Source organism: Syngnathus typhle, linkage group LG7, assembly GCF_033458585.1.
Source record: "Syngnathus typhle isolate RoL2023-S1 ecotype Sweden linkage group LG7, RoL_Styp_1.0, whole genome shotgun sequence".
Lineage (NCBI taxonomy): Eukaryota > Metazoa > Chordata > Actinopteri > Syngnathiformes > Syngnathidae > Syngnathus > Syngnathus typhle.
The window spans coordinates 18459326-18481624 of NC_083744.1; the positions used below are offsets into that span (position 1 = coordinate 18459326).

Below are 22299 nucleotides of genomic sequence, written 5' to 3' on the forward strand. Positions count from 1 at the left end.
CTTCATTACAGGTACTGAACATTTGAAATGATTTTGGTTTTAAGGGTACAACGCTTTTATTTTACAGGTTCGTTCACGATTTGACATGTTTATTTGGTGTCACTACGGAATCCGTGCCTGAAATACGATTGTAGTAAATCAATATTTAAAAATAACATAGTCATGTGACTATTTCAAAATACAGAGAAATAATGTCAGTTTTGAATTATGGCGTCAAAGCTTTTAGAGCATTAAAATACATTGTCTGAAAAAGAACATTAATCACTTACGCAGTTGACGTCTGAGAACTGTTGTCCTCACATTTCAATTGCCTTGATAATCAGGTGGCAATGGAGACTTGTTGACTTTGTCTCCTTCTTTCGGTGGATCCCCTTCGAGTCAAGGGTCAAACGAAACCTACGTTGTCGTCGTTCCAAGATCATATTAACCTTAGAGGGCAAACAGGAGCGCTATGACGACGTGAAAAGCTACAAGTTACTATCATGTCTTTTGTCACGTCTGGGGCGCCGTAGGCTGTCGAATCATCCAACCTCCTCCAAATGCGTTGCAGTTGAAAGGAAACCAACGAAGCCATAAATAAGAAAGAAAGAAAGAAAAGCCGTAATAAAATACAAACACTTCAATAGACACAGTGATTCAATGCAGATTTTAATTGGTCAGTGTTTTAGTATAAAATAAAATAAAAAACAAAGCCACAGTGTTGGCTGTTTTCGACTTCCGTTGGCTAGGACTTTTTTTCTTTGATTCCCAGAGCTAAAGTACCAAAACTATTTACACGCACAACACAGGTGACGCACGCACAAGAGAAGAAAGCAGGAAGTGGCGCCACCTGGCGCCGACTCGACCCTGTCCAAACAAAAGCGAGCTCGCCCGGCACCACTATGGTACCCCCCTCCCCCCCACTATCGGCTCACTATAATCTAGAAAGTCATTCATAAACATTTATATAAGATCTGCTTTACAATAAATAAGTGCAGGCACATTCTGCTTGCCCCTGTAGTTCCAAAACATAAACACACACACTAAGGCTCATTATTCAAAGAAAAGTCAAACTTGATTTTGCGCCACTTCAAACAATGAGCATGTCTATAGATTTGATAGAAATATGTACAAACGAGTAGTCGTGTAAAAACATACTTTATCATAAAAAACAAAAACAACTGATGCCAAAGTCGTCAAAGCTTGAGTAGGCAATAACTTAAAAAAAGTTCAACTGATGAAGTATGAATGAATGAATGTATGAATAGCACCACAAGATGGCGGCGGCCCTTGTCGCCTCAAGATATCTGATGACGAGAGGATGGGAATAAATTAGTGTCGGGTCAGGACCTCGATTTACAGGAGGCTGACACGCGCGCACACACGCACACAATGGCAAACACGCACGCACACGCACACACACGGTCTTCGTGGCAGTAAGATAGTTGCAGCAGATGTGAGGTGGTCAGTCTCGTGGGCACATTCATCCTCCCGTCAGCAAAGTGTCGACGTTGCATAGGTCTCGGGGCCGGCCGGACAAGATGGCCGCCGCCGGCTACAGTACGGGTTTGTGCGCGAGGAGGCCGGCCGGCCTTCCAGGCGCCGGGAAGCTCCCCAAAGCAGGAGAGGGCGACGCCAAAGGCAGACGTGGGTGGACGTCAGTGTTGAGTGTTGGTGCCGCCACAGCGGTGCTGGTGGAGGTGCTTCATGGCCCGCTCGAAGGCTCGTTGCACCGACTTGTGCAGGTGAGAGCGGCGAGACTCCAGCAGCTTGACGCGGTCCAGAGTGTGGTCCATGCCGAACGGAGACATCTTGGATCTAGGAAGCCATTGCCTGGAGGGGCGGCACCGTGTTTGACACCTTCAAGCCAAACGACTTTTTGGGGGGGGGGGGGGAATCACGGCTCGCTCGCTCGCTCGAACATTTTGCTTCTCACCAGCTGCGCCTGCTGTCGAAGAAGTGGACGAGGAAGAGTTTCTCTGCGGACCTGAACTGCATCCGCTCGCCGGCTCGGAGCACGTCCCGCGGCGGGCGGGGCAGCTCCGCCCCCGCCCCTTTGCGCCGGCGCCGCCTCGCCCTCCGCGCCGGCGGCTCCATGATCTGCGGCGGAGAACGCGCCGAAAGGTGAGCGGGTCGGCGAGGAAGGAGGGCGCCCTCGTCCGGAGCGGCGAGCATGCAAACCGGCGACCACCAATCACAAGCAGGCACGATGGCACGGAGGGTGGGGGAGGGGCTGATGGCTGATGAGGCGTGGCGGCTGGCTCGGCAAGTCACTCACCAGGGCGGGATAGAAGGGATATCCGCTACATTTAGCCCAAACTAGCTTAAGAGGCTCCGCAACAAAGGGGAAGGCGGCCGAGGGCTTCCACGCCTCTACGGGAACAACACAGGTCAATTATGCACTCAAATGGGATGTTGAGCGTGAGGATGGAAACGTTTGGGATCGAACCCGGCCGGCCAGGACCATTTCTTTTCCACGAGAGCTTTTAGGACGTTTGGCATGCAATCATTGCCGTCGTCGTCTCTAATATCAAAGAAGCAGGCGAAAATGTTGACGCGCGAGGTGCCCTCCCGCCGCCGCAGCAGCCGCCCTCCCGCCGCCGCAGCAGCCGCCCTCCCGCCGCCGCAGCAGTAGCCGCCCTCCCGCCGCCGCAGCAGCCGCCCCCCCCCGCCGCAGCCGCCGTCACTTTGCCGGCACGTAAACATGCAGAGCAGATGGACACAATTCCGGTCAAGCCAAGCGTCACGGCCACTTTATTATTTGACATCAACTAGTTTGAAGGCAAGTCAAACACTTTGTGTTCGCGGCGTGCGTCTGAGGGGAGCCTTGGGAATGTCCCAATTTGAGCTGCCGTTTGTCCAGCCAAGCAAGCGCAAGCGGCGGAAAAAAAGAGCGAGCGGCGCAGTCACCTGACGACGCCTTGACGGCGTGGCTGAGCTCTCCGTTGTCGCCGCAAGACGCGGGAGCGCTTTCGTCGTCGTCGTCCGCCGGCTTGCGCGGAGCCGGCGCGCCTGCCGTCGGTTGCCCTTTGGCACTTTTGAAGACCACCTCTGAGCTGAAAGGGGGGGGGATAAGTGTCAACACAGCAATCCCGCCAACTAAGCTTTGGGAGCTGAAGATCAGGGGATGCTTTGAGAATAATTGTCAATTGTTGGTCTACGTGAAGCCCTTTGAGACTGATTGTCATTTAGGGCTACACAAATTGACACAAAATGTCACATTTCCACTCCAGCTCATTTTGGGCACTTCAGCGAGAGCGGGCAAACAACCAGGCCCACGGCGCCCTCACCTGGCACCCGGCGGGACTCCCGAGGAGACGCTGGACTCGGAGGCGCAGCGACGTCGAGGCTCCAGCAATCGCGGCGGCGCCGAGGTTTCCTCCTCCTCCTCCACAAAACCGTTGGCCAACCCTGCGGAGAGCAACCGACTTGTCAACGCTTTGACTGCTCACGGGCGTCCGGCCGATGCCGACGCGAGAGACTTTCTTTACCCGTGCCCAGACGCTTGACGGGCGACTGGCCGTCTTCCTCGCCGTCGACGCTGCTGCTTCGCGGCCGCTTTTTGGGCAGCAGGAGCGTCTCTAGCCGGGGGATAACCACCGACAGGAAGGTCTTGGCGCCCGCTGGCGAGGGGACGGCCGACGCCTCCTGTCCGTCGTCTCTGGGGGGCTTCTGCGGACTGACGCTCTTGGACCTGCGCGAGAGGCCGTCGGTCCGCGGCGCGGCTTCCTCGCCGTCGCCGAGGTCCACGTTGAGCTCGTGGCAGGGCGCTGAGGTAGATGAGGTGCGAGTGACGTCAGCCGGTTCCGCCGCGGCGGCGGGCTCCGCCGGGTTCGGGGAGGGCGGCCCCGGGTCAGGCGGCACTTCCGACGGCGTCGACGCCTCGAGCGTCGAAGGAGCGGAGGCCTTCGAGTCGGGAGCGTGGGGAGATTCCGCAAGCTCAGGTGGCGGCGGCGGTGCCGGCTTCTCGAGGCTCATCTCGCTCCGAACGTCCGTGATGGTCTTCTTGAGCAGCTTGAGCCTCTTGCTGCGAGACTGACTGCTCTTCATGGCCGCGCTCAGGTCCAGCTTCTGCAGCAGCTCCTTCAGCTGATCCTCCAGCGGCGTCAGGCGGCGGTACGAGGGGCTCAGCAGGCGGTCCACTGGGCGACAGGAAAGGCACCGTCATTTTCCAGCACGTTTACCGACTGCGGTGGCGCAGCGGCTCTGCTGTCGCCAGTGCCGATTTGCCACAGCCCTCAAAAAGGCTTAGGATGGGGGCAAAGCACCGCTCTTGAATCGGAACGACTATCCGCTCAAAGGGGAAGTCGAGCCAAAAATGGTCTTAGTTGTGTGCGGACCGACTGGTCGTTTGGTTTGTGGACCTTGAAATGAAAGAGGCCATCTGAGGGGGCGAGGCCATCTGAGGGGGCGAGGCCATCTGAGGGGGCCAGGCCATCTGAGGGGGCCAGGCCATCTGAGGGGGCCAGGCCATTTTGCCACTCGCCGCGGACAGAAAAGGACACAACGGTCGGTCGCCAGCCAGGTCCCGAGCCATCGCAGCGCCGTCGCTCGGGACCCGAAATGTCATTTTCTGTGGCCAGCGCGTGGCAAAATGGCCGCCGCCACTATTGCTCAAATGAGAATGCCGTGATTGGACTCATTTTTGGCCCGACTTTGCCTTTCGCTTTCCCAAGTGCTTCCCACTCGCAACATGTTGCTCTTTGGGCGACAGAGAGAGAGAGAAAAAGAAGTGGGCGGGTTGTCGTCCCACCCTGCGGATATTCCAGAGGCTAGGTGTGTAGAGACGTTTCCATCTCAAATTAAGCCTTCTTTGTAGAGGCCTGGATTTTGGCCCGGGGTTTTGCGATGAAGCCCTGTAGAAGGACCCTTTTGAATCTTATACGGCGGTAGACCAAACTACGGCGGTCTTCCAAAGCCCGACTCGTCTCACGTGCGCTCGGAGCTTTAGGACGCCGACATTAGCGCGGCGCTCGCTCGCTCACTCGGAGGTTCCCGAGAAGCGACTCACCGTCCTCCCAGGCGAAGGGCGGCGGCGTCTCCGCTTTGGGGGCCTCGGGCAGCAGCAACCCGCTGGAGAAGTCGAAGCCGATGCGGTCGGCCTCCTTGCGGGCGCGGCGCAGGATGGCGCCGCCCAGGTCCTGCATCCTCTGGGCCGCCTTGTAGAAGAAGGTCTCCTTGGCGTTGTACTTCATGCAGTTGGCAATGATCAGGTCAAAGTCAGCCTCAAACTGGTCCAGGCTGCGGTACGAGTGAGCGTCTATCCGAGTCCTCATGGTGGAGAAGTCCATGGGCTGCTTGATGTGGTCCAAGTAGTCCGGGACCTGCGACGCGGGGAGGAATACCATTGGTTTCGGAGGAGAAACACAAAAATAAATCAACCTGACCTCCTTGGTGCTGACGGGCTGAGCAAAGACATTGTAGTGGTCCTTCTGCTGCAGCTGACTGAGCACAGCCCTCAGCAGGATGTTGAAGGGCGTCAGCTGGACCTCCAGCGCCGACTGCTGCAGCTTCACCTGGCGAGCAGAAGAAATGCCCACGCGTGAAAAGACCTGCTTTGGTTTGCAGTGAGAGAGAGTGAGAGAGAGAGAGAGAGAGAGAGAGAGAGAGAGAGAGAGAGAGAAAGAGCAAGAACACACAAAAACTGCAAGCATAAAGTGTTGGCTGTATGGAAAGATAATAAAAGAAAAGAAAGATTGTCAAAGGCTGCAGCTGTCAACGTCTCCTCTCGGCCTTATTGACGCCGAGGCATGTGGCTGCTGGTAGCTCCGCCTACCTCCTCCCTCTTGAGTTTCTCCCTCTTCCTGATCAGCTCCAGCAGCAGACGCGCTCGCTCCAGGTCGTGTCGGAGTCGATGCCACTCCTTCAGCTGCTCCTTCAGGGCCCGGTTGCTCTCCGTGCGTTCCTGAAGCGACCACCACCACCACCACCACCACCACCACCCCAAATATAACGGCGGGTCCACGCGCCACAGGCAGGCTCAAACGCGGCTGGTCGCTTACCGCCGACGTGGACTTGGGCGCCTGGCTGGGGTTGGCCTGCAGGCGGCGGATGAGCGGCACGTTGTTCCTGGACCGCCTCTTGAGCACCCAGTAGCTCAGGACGCGCTCCACAAAGGGACGCTTCCTCTGCACGGCCACCTGGTGCAGGATGGTGTCCAGGCTGAAAGAGGCCAGAGACGTTAATCCGAGCAGGCTCTTTCGATCCACCCGCGAGCGGCAACGCGCCAGCCAGCCAACCTGGAGGAGGTGATGCTGGGCCCGGGGTCGGCGACGCCGCCTCGGGGTTCCGGCCGGGGCCGGGCCGGAGGCTCGGGCCGCTTGCTGCGCTTCTTGCACCAGGCCTTGGCGCGGGCCCTGCCGCGCCGTTCGCCGCGCTTGTGGCGAACGGCGCCGTTCTCGGGGTGCGGCTCCTCGTAGACGTTGAGCGGACGGCGGTCGCAGCCGTCGGGCGTGTGGCTGCGGCAGTAGGCCGTCTTCTTGACGCCCGGCGCCGTCTCCTCCCCGACGGGCTCCATCTTCATGAAGAGGCCGGCCTTCTGGGCGCAGCTGACGTGGAAGGCGGCGTAGCAGTTGACCCGGTCGCACTGGATGCAGGCGCCCGCCCCCTTCTCCTTGCACAGGTAGCAGGTGAGCTTCCAGCGGGCGGGCGGGATGTTGCGCACGCCGTCAATGGGCTCCACGAAGACCGTGTCCGAGAAGCCCACCTCGGGCACCCACAGGGCGCAGGCCACGTGTCCCCAGCGCCCGTCGTCCGTCCTCTTTAGGGCGCCGCCCCGGTTGGGGCAGAAGACGCAGTCGGCGGGCCGCGCCGGGCGCTGCAAGCAGTGGCGGCACAGCCAGCGGCCCTCGGGCACGTAGGGCACGCCGTAGCACTCCTGGTGCACGGCGATGTCGCAGGCGTCGCAGAAGAGGATGACGTTGCTGTCGGCGCCGTCGCCGTCCATGCACACGCAGCACACGGCGTCCTCGTCCACCAGCGAGCGCGGCGGCTCGCAGCGGCCCAGCGCGGCGGCGTACCACTCCTTCTCGAAGCGGTCCATGAGGAACTCAAAGAGGTTGCTGGACACCTGGCCGATGCCGTCGCTCTTGCGCTTCTCGTTGAGCAGCTCCAGCCAGGCGTAGTCCTCCTCGTCCATGTCGTACTCCACCTCCTCGTCCAGCTCCTCCGCCGTCCGCTCGGCATAGGTGTAATACGCCGCCGGCCTCTTGGGCACCACGGGCAGGTTGTACTCCACCGTCCTCACTCGGGGCTCCGGCGGGGCGGCGGGGATGGTGCCCCCGCGTGGCGGTGCCGCCAGAGCGGCGTTTTTCTTGCGCTGGCTGTTTTGAAGGCGCGCCGAGCGCACCGGGACCTGTCGGGGCTTCTCGTGGTTCTCCTTGTTGCTGTTGCACTCCAGGATCTCCTGCGCCGTGGGGTCCTCGTCGCCGACCACGTCCAGCTTTTCGTAGATGCTCAGCCGGTGCACGCGGCCGTCCACCTCCAGCTCCACCATCCGCTGGGCCTGCGCGTAGGTCAGCGTCTCCCGGTTGGGCGACGGCTTGATGGGCGATGAGCCGCGCTTGGGCGCCGCCGCCGGGCGCTGGTGCCGGGCTTTCTTCTTCATGCCGCCACACGCTGCCAAATCAAAGAGTGGAAAACCGCTGATTGTGGGTTTGCTCATCGCCACTTGTGAAAACGCAGCTAAGCCGCCGGGGTACGTTTTAGGCAGGGGTAAAAATCGAAGCTTCGCTGACAGGTAAACTTGGCCGTCCGCACGACGGTACAATCTTATACAATGTTTGTTTTTCTTATTTGGAGAAGAGTACAAGCAAGCGTCTCCTTTTGGTTGGTTCCTCAATGTGATGTTTTATGCGAGTCTAGTGAGCACAGGAAAACGGACGAGTGAATAGTAACATTTCTACTACATGCTCTCAATATTGTCAGATCTCAGTGTTTTATTTGAGCACAAATGTATGAACTTCCAAGTGATCACATAGTCTTTCCTCTCTCCCCACCGAATGAGGTGGCAGCACAACAAACAAGCGGAGCTGGGCTCGTGCACGAGTAAGATGATTACAAGTTCACTGGGTCAGTCACATGGTTCCTTCCGTCTCGCCTCACTTGAGTTTGTCACAACTAAGTCACATAACTAAACAGTGTACTTCAGATACAGCTTGGCCGCCACAATTCGACAGAAAGAAAGAAAAAAACAACGAAAGAAAGAGGGATGCTCCGCTCCTCCGCAGCGACCCCAGCTTGCCTCCGCCGGCTCGCTCCCTCTGACCGAATGTGGACAAGAAACTGTTAGCAAACGCGGTTAATGCCCGCTCGCTCGGCCAAGACGCCGTTTTGTCTTAGAACGCAACAGTCCCACCACCTGGGAAATTTTGTTTTAATGTTTAGTAGGGCCAAAAGCCCCCACCGTGTCTCGGATAACGCTCGGTCCAGGTCGCTAGCCGCGGTTAGCCTGCTCAAAAGGAACAGAGGGGAGAGGGGGGGGTCAATATGGCGACTAACACAACAAGAAAAACCCACGGGGGGATTTAAAAAAAATAAGAAAAGTTGTCACATCCTCCCTGCTGTCAACATTTATGTCTGACGACCACCCGGGCTTGCTGATAGACTAGGGGACATGAAAAGGTTGTACCGAGGGTAACCTCACCTGAATTTGATGGGGAATTCCGCTTTAGGAGAGCAGGACTAGTAGCAATGGCGTCGGCGGCGCGGCCTGCGGAGCCCCAGCGGCGCTTAGGTTAAATCCGCATCCAGCCGGCGCTCGCTGCCCAACCCAACGAGCAGATCCGCCCGCCGAGTATCCAGAGCGACACAAGGCCCGGGCCGCAAGGAATTCGACGGCGCCAGCAAATTGGGTGGCTGTGCTGGCGCGAGATGGTTGCGGTGCTCGGGCCGAGCTGCGCTGCTGCTCTGCTCTGCTGCTTCGCGTCTCTTCCCCCAACAACAATGCGGCTGCCAGTCCTCTGCGTCATGACGTCACACGTAGCCAAACCAGGAAGTGGTCGAGTCGAAGCTTTTCAACCATACAGCATTTAAAAGGTTGTGAACCAAGCCTTACAAAATAAAATCGAAATTTCTAAAAATGTTTCTTGTTTCCACTGTGGTCTTATTAAAATAAGTGCTAAACACTTTTTAATATCCTTCGCCTCATTTTCCTGAACTCCAAATAAGAGGTTTTGGGCAGCCACACTCGCAAGTCAGTGGTCAGGGCACACAGACAAACATTGGACGTATAAAGCAAAGCCCTCAATAAAAACTATTTCAAACATGAGCTGGTGCCATCGATGCTACTAAAACTCAGCCGGATCAGTCGGCCTGCGCCCGGTCTCGGCTCGGCTCTGTTGCGGCCCGGGTGCGGGAGGAGGCTCCTCCTTGGAGAGCAGGTTGTTCTTGCGGAGGTGGCAGGCCTGCTGGTAAGGGGGACTGATGGGCGGCTGGGTCGGGGGCGTGTACTGGTACGCCTTGCTGGCGTCCAGCTGCAGGAAATTCGAGCCAAGTCAGATTTGAAGGGCATTAACTGAGCATCTTTCATCAAGTTCACCTGCAGAGGGTAGGTTCTGTCGGAATCAAAGGCGCTAAGGTCTCCGCACGCCAGGAAGGGAACAATGATGCGGTTTGGACCTTCTAACTGGTTGAAGTCTACATCTGATTAAAAAAGAAAGAAAACCAGGCTTCTGTGAACCAATGTTTCAGAACCAATGCGCCATAGGAAATGATCACATTTCTCATCACAACTTGTTGCGCAATTGCACAAAAAACACGGCACATTTCTGGAACGCAAAACAGTCAACGTTATAATACGCTAATCCGATTGTGAAAAACAAACTCGACTTCATCGTTATAAATGATTCATCTGGCGTTACCATAGGAGTGATCCAGCAGAGGGTTGGACATGTTGGGCACGTAACCTTCTGGAGGACAGTAGTTCTGACACACCACAAAGGCTTCTGCACGCCAGCAGACAGAACACGTGAAACGAGAGCCAGAGAGAACTGAAGGTGCTGAGAAAGGCGGCAACGGACCTATGCTGGAGTTGCGGCTGCTGCGAGGCTTGGCGCACGTCACGCCGCTGAAAAAGATCTTGAGCTGCGAGTACAACAGCGTCACGTCTTTGCCTCGGAAGATCTGACGAGGGCGGGGTGGGGGGGGGGGGGAATACACAAGAAAGGAAAGACACGTGTGGCATTTACGCACAGCAACAGACATTGAGTTTTAACAGTAGAACAAGAACCAACCTTCGCCACAAACGTTCCTCCTGGTTTAAGAACGTGGGTGGTGATGTTCAGCGCCTGAAGCTCCAAAAAAAACACAACAGTTGAAACGACTGCCGTCCTTGTGTAAGAGCAACCGTGGCAACTCACAGCCAGGAGCAGCTGGGCCTGAATGTACTCGTCCACGTCATGGAGGCCCGTTACTATGGCGACAAAACAACAGCACGTGAGGGACGCGCATCTGGCGGGTGGGTGCGGCGCCCGAGACTCTGACCATCAGGAGCGCCGTCGCACACCACCAAGTCGGCCGGGCGGCCCTCAAAGTGGCGGACGATCTCCTCGGCCGTCGGCACCTGAGACGAGAGGACGTCACGTGATGCGCATTAGTTTCGTTAGCCTGTGCATTGTGTGCTTTCATCAGATCATCTTTGGCCGCTTCCATAAATGGATGCTAGAAGAACCTGGTATGGACTTTGTTTTGGTAATTCAACTTGGTTCTCACCTTGGTGATATCTCCTTGAATCTGCGTGACTCCTGGCAAAGGAGCCATAGCCTGCAGGTCCACCGCCACAATCTTCACATCTTCACCACCCTCAGACTTTTCCCCGTGATATCTAAACAACAATAGACTTGTTTCAAATCCAGACAAATTTGAGGCTGGTCAGCGTCCTTGATCCGATGGCGCTGGACTTGAGAAATCCCTTTATTTATTTTGGATCAAAGAGCAGCCCTCACTCTTGTTGAACAGATGTTGCGCGCCAAGTTTGTCTACCTGAGTTTGCGGCTAAGCACTTGACTCCAGCTGCCAGGAGCCGCACAGAGATCCACGGCCCGGTTCACACCTGACGTCGCGGCAAACAAAAAGGCACAAGCAAGGCAAAACAATGCTCATTTTCCAAATACGGTGGTTAGATGTATCATTGTGGCTCCTTCATGTACTGTTGCCCTCCAGAGATTTGTAGTCGGTCACTAACCGGTGAACAGGTTGAACTCCTCGTCGAGCTGCAGCAGTTTGAAGGCGCTCCTCGCTCGCCAGCCTTCCTCTTTGGCCAGACGGTAGTAAATGTCCCGTTTGTCTTTGGACGAGCGCCCCATCCCGACCAGCCTCCGACCAGCCTCCTTTGCCGGACAATATTATCATCATCATCATCATGTTAGACAACCGACCATACAAACAAACTCGTCTTTCCAAAAGGGTTGTGTTCGTGCGCAAACGGCTGACATTCGACTCGTTAGGGATAGCCGATGTAAAGGCATGTCGTATGGATTTTGTTTTGAGTCCATTCACCGTTTTTAAATCTCCTAAGTACATCGTTTCAATTGCTTTTCAACGTCAGTTTTAGTGCCATGTGCACACTAGAGATTTGTTTGGTTGAAACCCATTAGCGATTAACATGAATGCTCGAAACGTAAAGTCGTTATAGACACGAATAATTCATTTTTACTAATCTGGCGCATGATTTTGACTATGAACGACGTATTTTTGCTGAAATTGTGATGCTAAGCTTACGGCAGAAAAGGTGATTCCGTTTGCTAGCCGGCCGGTAGGACCCCCTTGGAAGCTGTCCCCAAGCGCCTGTTCAAAAAGACAACGTCGCCACTCAAACGCCCAACTCAAATAAGCACTTCAAATAAAACAATAGTGAGAATTCCTGGACGAAATTAGAATGATTCAACTGAAATCCAAATCAAATAGATTGAACACATTTTCGAATCATCTTTTGCCTTTACTTAAAGCAAATGTAATACAAGAGTTTCCTTGTACTTTTTCTTTTTTGTCATACTGAATACCAACTTTTGGTTCATTCAATGAGTAATCTGGCTCACTCCTAGTGGTTAGCACATCTGCCTCAGGCCTGCGGTTCTCGGTTCCAATCACTACTCTGGCCAGAAATTAAACATAGTTACTGTTGATATAAAAGGTTTCATCAAGAAAAAATGTGCAAGAAAATACTTGTGGAAGCATATTTATTTGATGCATTATCACACCAAAACAAGAAATTTGAGCGGAAGTCCAGTCAAAGATGTCCTTTACACCGTTCTATACGGCTCCTTGTGGTGCAACGGCATTCAGATTAATATTGCCATTGTGCAATATGAATGGAGCAGAACAAGCCAATCGTTTTTTCCCTCCCAGAGGGCGGCCATTTGCTGTCAATTGACGATGACATAATGGCCGTATAGAACATATTATTGGAAACACCGTTTTTCACTTGACCCCCCCACCCTTTAAAGTGTTGTAACAATTCATCCCTTAATATGCAGAAATATGCTTCAGTAGTAAAATGATTAAAAACACCCCCCCCCCAAAAAAAAAACATGGCAAGAGTAAAACAAAATGAAAAAAAACATTTTGAAAAATGTAGTGTATAAATAACATGGAATGTTCTCTATAAATAAATGTATAGAAAATATACTCGCACGAATAGCAAATATATATCAAATGTATCCAAGCGTATCATTGCATTGACTGTGCACGAGGAACTGATGATTGCTACAACGTGAAGAAAAAACAAAACAAAAAAACAACCTGAGAAGACCAGCGCCTGCCTCTTCATTTTTGATCAGACGCTTTCCTGAGATGCTGCATGGAACGCGGCGCCTCCTTTGGCTTCCTCTTCGTCCTTCTCATTGCTACTATCGCAGGTCACCCACGGGTGCAGGAGGATCTGCTCCAGGGTTGGACGCGCGCACGGCTCCAGGCTGAGGCACCAGCCGATCAGCTGCCGGCAATCTGTCACAAGATAAGAGGAACGGTGAGGTACCATCCAGCAGGAATTCAAAGTTTGTTGGAATTCTGGCTGCTCAGTACGACAGGAAGCGCGAAGGTCGCCGGTACCCGAGGAGACGCCGACGCCGAAGCGTAGTTGCCGACTGAGGATGTCGTCGTCGTGCTCGAAAGGGATGTCTCCGCACACCATGTCGTACAGCAGTACCCCGAGAGACCACACGGCGGCAGAGCGCCCGTGGTAGCGGCGGAGACGGATCCACTCCGGGGGACTGTACACGCGAGTACCTGAACACACAATCGGCACGGGATCCATCAGAAAGCCGAGTGAGCCCGATTCAAAACGGTTTGGCACGCTGACAAAGTTGGAGGTCTTTGGATTGGCAGCAACAGCATTGGATTTCGATTGCGCTTTTCTCAAAGTGCTCAAACTCACCATCAAAGTCTGTGTAAATTCCTTCTTTGAGCAGGGCCCCCGATCCAAAGTCGATGAGTTTGATCTGGCCGGTGCGCAGGTCCACCACCAGGTTCTCATCCTTGATGTCGCGGTGGACCACGCCGCACGCGTAGCAGTGGCGCACCGCCTCTAGCACCTGGCGGAAGAAGCCGCGCGCCACCGCCTCATCCAAGGCGCCACGCTCCGTGATGTAGTCAAAGAGGTCTTGGGCCAACTCGGGGCGCTCCAAAACCATCAGCCAGCCGTCGGGGTGTTCCCGCCAGTCCAGCAGGCGCGCTACGCCGTCGAAGGCCCCGCCCACCTTCTTCAATAGCGCAATCTCCAGCGGAACCACGCTACCACACTATCCAAGGGAGAATAGAAGTGGTGGTCAAATTACAGAAAAAAAAAAAAGAAGCTCACTCCAGCCGTGGCAATGACAATCATGAGATTACCATGACTGCACAAGTCAGTCAGGTTTCATTCACGAGTGAAATTATTCCAATTTTCAATATTGTAAATTATTTTCTCATTTTTCCTCCTTGTGCATAATTCTTTATTTTTTCATCACGATTGACTTATTTTCTACTTTTTTTCCTCATCTAATTGTCAGATTTGGGTATATACTATTCATTCTATTTAGTCGAATTGACCAAGATCTACTTAACGGCTCATATTTAGTTTTCCTTTTCATTTCAGCTTTCATTTGAGGCAGACGTGCAAACTAGAACTTACCGTGGCACCCATATTTGAATTGAAAAACAATCAAGCAAACAAGCAAACAAGCAAGCAAGCAAGCAAGCAAGCAAGCAAACAAACAAACAAACAAACAAACAAACAAACAAACAAACAACTCACCAAAGAGCCCCACTCAGTCACTTTGTCTCTGGACACATGTTTCACAGCTACCTGCATTGACACAACAACAAAGAGATGTTAAAACCACAAATGGACCGCGGCTTTAGCACAGCAAAAAAATACATTTCAAATATATCAATAAAAACATTGACAAAATATTGCTTATTTGTGAAAATGCGTACCGGAAACGTTGCCTTCAAAATCAAATGAAAACGTCCACCAGTTACAACTCTGCTTCCTTCATTCGATAGCGATTGTGTTCTCGGTTACTCATGTAATGTTGCTCAATTTAACACGACTGCAAGTATGTCACTCGACGTCCACGTCAAAGACACGTCGAGATGTTCTTTGAAATGCCCCGCAGCGGATGTCGTTTCGCTGAACGCCTCCTGCCCGGCCTCCTGCCCGTCCTGCCGCCCCGCTTCCCCCCTCCCACGTGCTACAGAGCAAAACAAAAGCAGCGCCTACCGGCACGCCGTCCACCACGCGGACGGCCGAGTAGACAGTCCCGAAGCCCCCGCTGCCCAGAAGCGAATCCACTCGGTACACCTTCTCAAATGGAGGCACTTCTTCTTGGACTGAGAGACACAGAACAACATCACATCGTTAAATACATAAGCGATAACGAACAATTGTGAGCAGTTCTAAACACGCTAAGGTGACTGAACACGAGGGCGGCTGAAATTGGACGTTAGAAGCAATAGAATTCGAAAGTTGCTTGAAGAGGGTGTTTACCTAGTTGGGCTTTGATGGGCAGCAGCTCCACGCTACTCGCGGCGGAGGACAAGCTTGAGCCCAGTTTGGTGAGCAGCATTATTGCTCTGCGGCTATGGATGGCACTATCCAAATCCCCAAGACGTGTGGCCAACGACTCCCGAGCGGCGGCGGCGGCGGCGGAAGCCTCGGTCGCCCTCACGGGCGAAATATAAGAAAAACGCCACGATTGGGAACATCGGCCATTTTAATGCCAGCGTGCTTGTCTCACCCGCGTGGCCGGCCGGCGGGCGGGCGTGGGGGCGTTCTGGTGGAGCTGAGGAGTTTGAAATGTATGCATGGTTTTCAACTCAAGTATCCATCCGCCACATCATGCACGTCAAAGACGTGGATCGTTCTTACATACTTTGACACACACACGGGCGTTTTCATGACGGCGTGCATATAGTTCACAAGTGTTTCCCGTTAACGGTGGACGGGTATAACGTTTAATTGACGAAAGACGAAGCGGACTAATTTTACAAAGTAGGATAAGTAAGCGCAGGGATATCCCGGAAACCGGGAACGCTGTTCGTCTGGACGTTTCAAAACAACAACAACAACAACAACAAGAATACAACAGTACAAAACATTACAATCCAATCACTGCACTAACACGATGGTGTGATTCAAAGGCAATACGTATCTTCTTATGAACGTTAGCATTCCTGTCGCGGGGCAACGTTTGATCAATCACAGAAGAGACATTTGGCCATGCGAAGCCGATGAAAACAAAAACTGCATTTTATCAAACAGAACAGAAAAAAATGAAGTTGAGTTTTGAATCACCGGCATTTCTCAAACTATATAAGTAGTGATTTACACAAGGGACGACTTTATTCTATACTTGGAAAAACAAAAAAAGGCAGACGTCCCTGGGTGGGCTCGAACCACCAACCTTTCGGTTAACAGCCGAACGCGCTAACCGATTGCGCCACAGAGACATGCAACGTTTGAGCCTCTCAAACATAAATATATTCTGTTACCTCAAAATGCACAATAGCAAGGATTGCGCCAGTGCGGCTTTTTGGGAACTATATTACTTATGTCACTTAACTTTTATGTCACTCAACTCAACTATTTATGTGCTGACTGTAGGTGACTATCACGTACAGTGAAAAGTTAGTTCAAATAAGAAAGGGCTCGCACACTCACCACTACATTAACGTTATGAAACAGCGAAGCAGCGAATGTAAATCATTACATTCATACGTATTCATGGACAAAATATCAATAACATCAGTCTGTGATTCCGATATTTTTAGGCCAGCAGAGAAGGCCACCACTGGCTTTAAATCATGTTTTACTTAAAAATGTGAGAATAAACAAATAGATTTGATCTTTGTCGCAGGCGACCGAATCAGAAAAGAAAAAAAACAACACCTTGCGGATGTGACAAACTCTCATCCGACTGCGCAAACAAAAATGTTTATAGCGGGCAAAAGTCCAAGCAGCTCGTAAATCGCGGCCGATAGATAAGCAGACGGACGGCGCAAGAAGACGGACGGAAGCAGCTGACATGGAGGCCAGCAAGAACTTCTTCTTTTCGGTGCTTTTGCTCACCTCTTTGACCATCTCACAGGCCCAGGAGCGTGAGTAATTGTCCTATCGAATGCTACACCGCTCAATTAAGCCATTATCATCAGTAGGCTAAAAAAAAAAAGAAAAGAAAGCTCCTCGCTTTGTCATAACACAAATGGATTGCAATCAAATCCAACTCGAGGGAGGAAAAAAAGAATCATCAGGGAAAAAAAGGGTGAAATTGTTGGGATTATTATTATTATTTTTACAAACCATAGGTATTCTTTTCATGCTAAAATGATTTCAAGCTACAACTTTCGGGATTTTTCATGAATTGGGGTTTCTGACACTTGGGGTCTTGTCACATAATGCTCGAGTCCCTTTGTTTTGACGGTTGATTGGTGTGGCGTTTTCAGTTTGTAGCGCTCCCGATACGGTCAACGTGCATGAGAACAACACGGTGGGCCACCTAGTGGAGACCATCGCTGTGCTCGACGGGGTGGTGCCCTCGTTGACGAATGCTGCCGACGTGCCCTTCATTGTGGAGGGGAACAGGCTGCTGGCCAATGCCGTTCTGGACTACGAGGTGGGGCCGCCCGCCGGCCGGCCGGCAAATAAGCAAGCGCTCGCTCGGAGCATCGCCTTCACTTTTTGCCTTTGCTTGCAGAAAATAAAAAGTTATGCGCTCATGGTGACGTGCAGAAGGCCCCCGGCGCAAGAGGTGAGCGTTCAACCTGCAGGTTCTTTACTAGCCTGGACTGCTTCGAAGCGAAACGAAAAGCGCCAACAAACTGAGCGCACGATGGATGGGCCGCTCCAAGCGGACTTGAAAAGGCCAGCCGCCCTCTCCGAGCGGTGCTAGAAATCAGGGGTCTGGAAGTCCAGTCCTCGGGGGGGGGGGGGGGGGGGGGGAATCAAATGATCAGTTCATCCTCACGTTCTGCAGGAGCCTGATCATTGAATCAGGTGTGTTGAACGAGGGAAACTTGGAAAACATGTAGGAATGCCCCCCCCCCCCCCCCCCCCGAGGACTAGACTTTGAGACCCCTGCTATAAATGCTCGCTGACGGTTTGCTTTCCCAGTATGAGCTGGTGATCGTGGTCAGAGTGCTCAATGTGAACGACAACCCGCCAGTGTTTGACATGAAGACGTACCAGATCCCAACGGAGGAGGTAAGCAAGCGAAGCGCTTCGAGTGGACCGGCCGGCCGCCAAACGGTCGCTCCCGTTTGCAAACTAACCACCATTGGGCATCTCAGTTGCTCGCCCTGGGGACGGCCGTGGGCCAATTTCCAGCCAAGGACGCCGACGAGGGCACGAGGCTTTACTACACGCTGACATCAGCATCCGTACGTTCCTCCTTTGGCCGATGAGCTCCGTTCCCAGCATGAACTCGGTGTATTTTGCATTTCTTCAGGATTACTTTCGACTGGCGTCTCCCGAAAACCCACAACTGCTAATCCAGAACATCCTGGACTACGACAAAGTCCAAACGGTTCAAATGGTCTTGCAAGCTCAGGTGATAGATCATGCGTCACGTGATGCTTTTCTCCTCTTCCAGATTGTCATTTCTCTCGTTTCTCCAAGGACACGCCGCTGTCCGGTTCCGATGCCGAGGTCTCCTTCACCGCCACGGCCACCATTCAAGTCAACGTGGTGGACGTGGACAACAGACCGCCCTGGTTCCTGCCCTGCATCAAACACGTGGTGGCCGGCGTCGTCGTCTGCCAGAACACCGGCTACACCGGCAGCGTGGACCTTAACCAAATGCAGGTGACTAACGAGCCTTCCGTCCTTTTCACGCCAAGCTACGACTTGCATCTTGAAGTGCTTTTATGTCCCGTCCCTGCACCAGGCCGAAGCCTTGACACTGAAGCCGGGTCCGCTTCACGCCATTGACGGCGACACCGGGATCAATGAGGCCATCGTTTACTCCTTCCTGAGCGGTAAGCCACACCCTGGCCCTAAAACGGCCAAGAACTCAAATGGCTGTTGTCTGTACCAGGAAACGAGGAAGGACTGTTTGACATCAACCCAAACACCGGCGAGGTCAGAATGCTGAGGGCGATCGACGTGTTGGGGACCATCAGTCTGACAGTTCTGGTGAAGACTAACACAGACACACACACACACACGCACAAGCTTTTGGCAAGACATTTTTTAGTACTACATGTTCAATCAATAACCCGATGCAAACAAGATTTGACCTTCTGAGGTTTGTTCTTCTCTGGCAGGCCGCCCAGACACCGAGTAGTTCTCAGTTTGCCACCACCAGCCTCACGCTCACTGTTCGGGTGAAGAGCCTCCACAAACCAAAACTCCAGAGGGCCGAGTACCAGGGCGTGATCTCTTCAGCGGGCGCCATGGCGACAGACCCGACCAACAAGGACGAGCCGCTTCAAATCGTCGCCTTGGACGAGGATTACGCCAGCGTGGGGGTAAAGGCGCCACCTGGATTCCATTCCAAGTCGGCATCTGCTGAGTTGACTTGACCTTCTCGTTCCCGCCTCCCCAGGGAATCAACCCTCACATTGTCTATCGCGTCATCGGAAGCGGCGACTTCTCCATCATTAACGGCTACTTGTTCATGACCAAAGACCTGCCGGAGGCTACCTTATCTCTGCAGGTGAGTTGAGCCAACCCAAGCTAAGTTGCTCATTGAAGTCAACTTTAACTGACCTCACCCTGCAGGTGGAAGCGGAGGACGCGTCCAACGGGGAGAATTCAATAGCGTCGCTCTCGGTGGAGGTGAAATCAGGTAAGGAGAAAAGAAATGTCAAAGCACCGGCGGTGAAGCACTCGGGTCACACCGCTTGGCTCGAGTCAGACCTCTTTAGGACCAGGCGTATTTGTTTCTGTTCTTCAAAAGTCGTTACATTTAAATTGGGCCTGAAAACATCATTCATCTTGCCTGCAATCTCAATTCTGAAGTCCAAGCCAGCTGACATTGGGCAACACCCTGGACAATCCAGAGTAGCAATCAGAGACTCAGGGGTAGACGTTCTAGCCGCGGGGGTGCCTCGGGATCATCAGTCCGTAGCAGATGAGACCTTGTCCAAAAGAAGAAGACCCTAAGAAGACCCAAGTTCAAATAGGAATCTTCTTCTTACGAACCAAGACCGTTTGAATGGTGACTCTGGAAGGACGATGACGCCCCCTCTAAGGTCCACCTGTGCTCTCCTCTCAGGTCTCACCACTACTGCTTTGCCTTTGAGCAGCACTACTGACACGGTGACCACCCCCCCAACCACAGCTCAAGAAGCAGAGTCCACCACCAACCCCACCACCCATTCTGGTACTTCCACTGGAGGCAGAACCACTGAAACGATCAAGTCCACCAGCGATCCCGGTACTCCCTCGACTGGTGTCATCCCCACCAGCCAAAGTGTAACGGTGGCAACAGAATCGTCGGTGACGCCACTGAGTACCGACGGGCCCACCAGCCCTGCGGAGCCCAACACAGGTGGTCATGGATTTTGTCTCATTAGGGGCCATCCGGTTTGTGAATGCTAGTCTGGCTATGCCTGTCCTGTAATGAACCGGCAACAAGTCCAGTTTGCCTGCCTTTTGCCATAAGTCAGCTACATGAACTGGATCACTCTTTCCTCCCCAAAATGGATGGACAGATGGGTTCAGTTAGGCGCTAGCAGGTTTGCTTCAGTTCCGAGGGTTGAATCTGAGCTCCGGACGCGAGTTTTCGCTATGTACTGCGGCTTCCACCCACATTTCTAAACTTGAACCCGAAAGGCTTCTTCAGTTCTACATTTGACCCTCGCTAGTCATGTCTGCTGGGCGTGACCCATGAGGGGCGAGTTTGGCTGGTGCCTGACTATTGCGTGACAAGCTGTCATTGGCCTGGCAGCCTGGCTGCCTGGCTGCCTGGCTGCCTGGCTGCCTGGCTGCCTGGCTGCCTGGCTGCCTGGCTGCCTGGCTGCCTGGCTGCCTGGCTGCTCCAAAACAAATGTATCGACGTTGATCTCTTGCAGAGAAGGTGCCTATCCCGCCGAGTGGCTTTGAGGCAGGGGACATGGCGGCGCTGGGGGCGACTCTGGGCGTACTTCTCTTCGCCTGCGTGGTAATCATCGGAGTCCTCGTCTGCCGCCTCCAGAAAGGAAAAGCCGACTGGAGGAAGATCCACGAAGCCAGCGTCTTCAGGAGCTCCGTGAGTGTGCTCCTCCCTCACTTGGGTTGGGTGTGGGAGTGTTACCGCTGGCTCCAAAGTCTGTCCTACGATTTGTGTCGATAGCTTTCACAAGATACAAGGCGAGTGGGAGTCTTAGGCTGCCTCAGAAAGGGCCTCTGAAGCCAGGAACCCTTGCGTTCTCCGTCAGCCCCTCCCTTTCACACACACAACCGGACAAAGGTTGTGTGCGCTTTTGGGATTTTGCGCTCGGAATCCCGGGTGGCCATCTCGACACCCTGGCTTTCGCTTTCCCAAAGAAGCCGTGTTATCCTTGACATTTAGTAGCCATTATCTCTGAAGCTGAGAAATTGCCAATTGGACTTTGACCTTGGAGGGTGTCCCGTTGGTAGCTTTCAACCAAAGCGCATTGTCATGTCTTTGTGCAATTTCCAAAGTGCAGACGTTCAACTTGGCTCCCTGGTCCCGCCTTTCCACTCTTTAGGCACCATCCGTCCCACCTCAAGCGGTTCTTACTAGGGGTGTAAATGGCGGGTTTTGTCACGATACGATATCATATCGATACAAAAAACTACGATACGATATTTGCCGATATCTTAAAGCCTGCTGCGATTCATTCACGATACATCACGATGTGTATCGATGAATCGTTACACCCCTAGTTCTTACGTAGAACGGCAAAAAGACTAAAGATGAGGCCGAGCCAGCTTCGATGGGCAGCGGGAAAAAGGATTTTGCCAGCCTGTTTTGTGGACTCGTATGGTTTTGTCTCTCCAGCTGGGCCAAGGCTTCGGGGGTGAGAAGCAGGGCGTCCAGTATACCAACGAGGCTTTCCAGCACGATGACGACAGCGACGGCGGCGCGGGCTTCGGCGCTCCGTACGCCACGGCGTCGGAAGAGGGGCCGGCGGTGGCGGCGGCCAACTCGGCCATCGAGTCCAGCGTGAGAGCGCTGGGCACCCTCCTGGGCGACGACAACGTCAGCCAGACCAGCTCGGACAAGGAGAGGGAGGTGAAGCCCATTCTGACCAAAGAACGGCGCCAGGAGGAAGGCTACAAGGCCGTTTGGTTCAAGGAGGACATCGACCCCGACGCCAAGGAGGAAGTGGTCATCATCCCCGACAGCAGGGAAGACGACAGCGAGGACGACGACTGCGGCGACGACGACCGTCCCGCTAAAGCCCCAAAGGTGGGCTTCGCCGACACCGACTTGGACAGCGGACTGGGAGTGAAGATGGAGGATCCGGAGGAGGGCTCGGAAGGTGACGACGTTCTGAACGTCGAACTTTGAGGAGGGCAGGCAATAAAAGCTGATGATTTATCAGTACGAGAACAAATGAACGAACCGCGCCTGAAAGTGCAATCAGTCGACTCCTTTTAAGAGCTGCCAGGTGGAATGATAGGGTTCAAAAATGCATAGCGTAATCAAGTTCTTGTTTGTTTTGCTGCGTCACGTGAGGCTACCAACAATCATTGTTAGAGAGGCGAAGATCACATTTCTACTGTAGCTCATGTAAATAGAAGTTCCCTCATATTTATCCAAGGACCGGCCGGGAATGATTGTTGTTGACAAATTATGGAAAATAAACACCAGGTGTAGACCATGGTTCCAGCTATGTATAAACTGACATGGAAATCATTCCAGAAGGATTTGTATTTGAGACCTGGAAAACCTT

The 22299-nt window shown here is 53.3% G+C and overlaps 4 protein-coding genes and 1 non-coding gene across 8 annotated transcripts; 1 reads left to right on the plus strand and 4 right to left on the minus strand.

Annotated features, from left to right (window-relative positions):
* Positions 1-635: 635 nt before the first annotated feature.
* Positions 636-8937, minus strand: LOC133157578 (bromodomain-containing protein 1-like). Of its 2 annotated transcripts, XM_061284228.1 has the most exons (11): positions 8624-8937; positions 6219-7596; positions 5982-6141; positions 5756-5884; positions 5367-5495; positions 4991-5303; positions 3471-4121; positions 3270-3390; positions 2890-3035; positions 1916-2079; positions 636-1812 (listed from the first exon to the last, which is right to left on the minus strand). In XM_061284228.1, the coding sequence occupies exons 2-11, from the start codon at positions 7583-7585 to the stop codon at positions 1798-1800; spliced, it is 3195 nt and encodes a 1064-aa protein (XP_061140212.1). In that variant the 5' UTR covers positions 7586-7596; positions 8624-8937; the 3' UTR covers positions 636-1797. The 2 variants fall into 2 exon arrangements, with proteins under 2 accessions (XP_061140212.1, XP_061140213.1); XM_061284229.1 differs by lacking the exon at positions 5756-5884.
* Positions 8938-9080: 143 nt separating this feature from the next.
* Positions 9081-11800, minus strand: ftsj1 (FtsJ RNA 2'-O-methyltransferase 1). Of its 2 annotated transcripts, none has more exons than XM_061284233.1 (11): positions 11698-11800; positions 11162-11306; positions 10960-11029; positions 10690-10801; positions 10462-10540; positions 10338-10390; positions 10212-10265; positions 9999-10101; positions 9840-9923; positions 9518-9621; positions 9081-9452 (listed from the first exon to the last, which is right to left on the minus strand). In XM_061284233.1, exons 2-11 carry the CDS (start codon positions 11280-11282, stop codon positions 9267-9269), a joined length of 966 nt encoding a protein of 321 aa, XP_061140217.1. In that variant the 5' UTR covers positions 11283-11306; positions 11698-11800; the 3' UTR covers positions 9081-9266. The 2 variants fall into 2 exon arrangements, with proteins under 2 accessions (XP_061140217.1, XP_061140216.1); XM_061284232.1 differs by having other exon boundaries at positions 10212-10271.
* A 338-nt stretch (positions 11801-12138) lies between these two features.
* LOC133157582 (serine/threonine-protein kinase pim-3-like) lies at positions 12139-15870 on the minus strand. The gene is made up of 6 exons (XM_061284234.1): positions 14945-15870; positions 14678-14787; positions 14210-14260; positions 13352-13715; positions 13027-13203; positions 12139-12921 (listed from the first exon to the last, which is right to left on the minus strand). Exons 1-6 carry the CDS (start codon positions 15021-15023, stop codon positions 12752-12754), a joined length of 951 nt encoding a protein of 316 aa, XP_061140218.1. The 5' UTR covers positions 15024-15870; the 3' UTR covers positions 12139-12751.
* Positions 15833-15906, minus strand: trnan-guu (transfer RNA asparagine (anticodon GUU)). The gene has a single exon. It is a non-coding gene; the product is annotated as a tRNA-Asn (tRNA).
* Positions 15907-16392: 486 nt separating this feature from the next.
* Positions 16393-22295, plus strand: LOC133156620 (cadherin-related family member 5-like). 2 transcript variants are annotated; one of them, XM_061282484.1, is made up of 15 exons: positions 16393-16554; positions 16900-17069; positions 17151-17204; positions 17567-17656; positions 17743-17832; positions 17901-18002; positions 18071-18256; positions 18339-18429; positions 18489-18586; positions 18718-18921; positions 18999-19109; positions 19175-19241; positions 19671-19946; positions 20470-20645; positions 21402-22295. In XM_061282484.1, the coding sequence occupies exons 1-15, from the start codon at positions 16482-16484 to the stop codon at positions 21912-21914; spliced, it is 2301 nt and encodes a 766-aa protein (XP_061138468.1). In that variant the 5' UTR covers positions 16393-16481; the 3' UTR covers positions 21915-22295. The 2 variants fall into 2 exon arrangements, with proteins under 2 accessions (XP_061138468.1, XP_061138470.1); XM_061282486.1 differs by lacking the exon at positions 19671-19946 and having other exon boundaries at positions 16394-16554.
* Positions 22296-22299: the final 4 nt, after the last annotated feature.

Coding starts and splice junctions, on each gene's coding strand:
- ftsj1 (XM_061284232.1), bottom strand. CDS start 11,282: ATGGGGCGCTCGTCCAAAGACAAACGGGACATTTACTACCGTCTGGCC. Junction 10,541..10,689: donor TTCAAGGAGATATCACCAAG/GTGAGAACCAAG, acceptor CTCTCGTCTCAG/GTGCCGACGGCCGAGGAGAT. Junction 9,924..9,998: donor CAGCCGCAACTCCAGCATAG/GTCCGTTGCCGC, acceptor GCTGGCGTGCAG/AAGCCTTTGTGGTGTGTCAG.
- LOC133157582 (XM_061284234.1), bottom strand. CDS start 15,023: ATGCTGCTCACCAAACTGGGCTCAAGCTTGTCCTCCGCCGCGAGTAGC. Junction 14,788..14,944: donor GCCCATCAAAGCCCAACTAG/GTAAACACCCTC, acceptor TGTGTCTCTCAG/TCCAAGAAGAAGTGCCTCCA. Junction 13,204..13,351: donor AATTTACACAGACTTTGATG/GTGAGTTTGAGC, acceptor TTGTGTGTTCAG/GTACTCGCGTGTACAGTCCC.
- LOC133157578 (XM_061284228.1), bottom strand. CDS start 7,585: ATGAAGAAGAAAGCCCGGCACCAGCGCCCGGCGGCGGCGCCCAAGCGC. Junction 5,885..5,981: donor CGCCCAAGTCCACGTCGGCG/GTAAGCGACCAG, acceptor TGGTCGCTTCAG/GAACGCACGGAGAGCAACCG. Junction 3,391..3,470: donor CGTCAAGCGTCTGGGCACGG/GTAAAGAAAGTC, acceptor TGCTCTCCGCAG/GGTTGGCCAACGGTTTTGTG.
- LOC133156620 (XM_061282484.1), top strand. CDS start 16,482: ATGGAGGCCAGCAAGAACTTCTTCTTTTCGGTGCTTTTGCTCACCTCT. Junction 17,657..17,742: donor ACCAGATCCCAACGGAGGAG/GTAAGCAAGCGA, acceptor TGGGCATCTCAG/TTGCTCGCCCTGGGGACGGC. Junction 18,587..18,717: donor CCATCAGTCTGACAGTTCTG/GTGAAGACTAAC, acceptor CTTCTCTGGCAG/GCCGCCCAGACACCGAGTAG.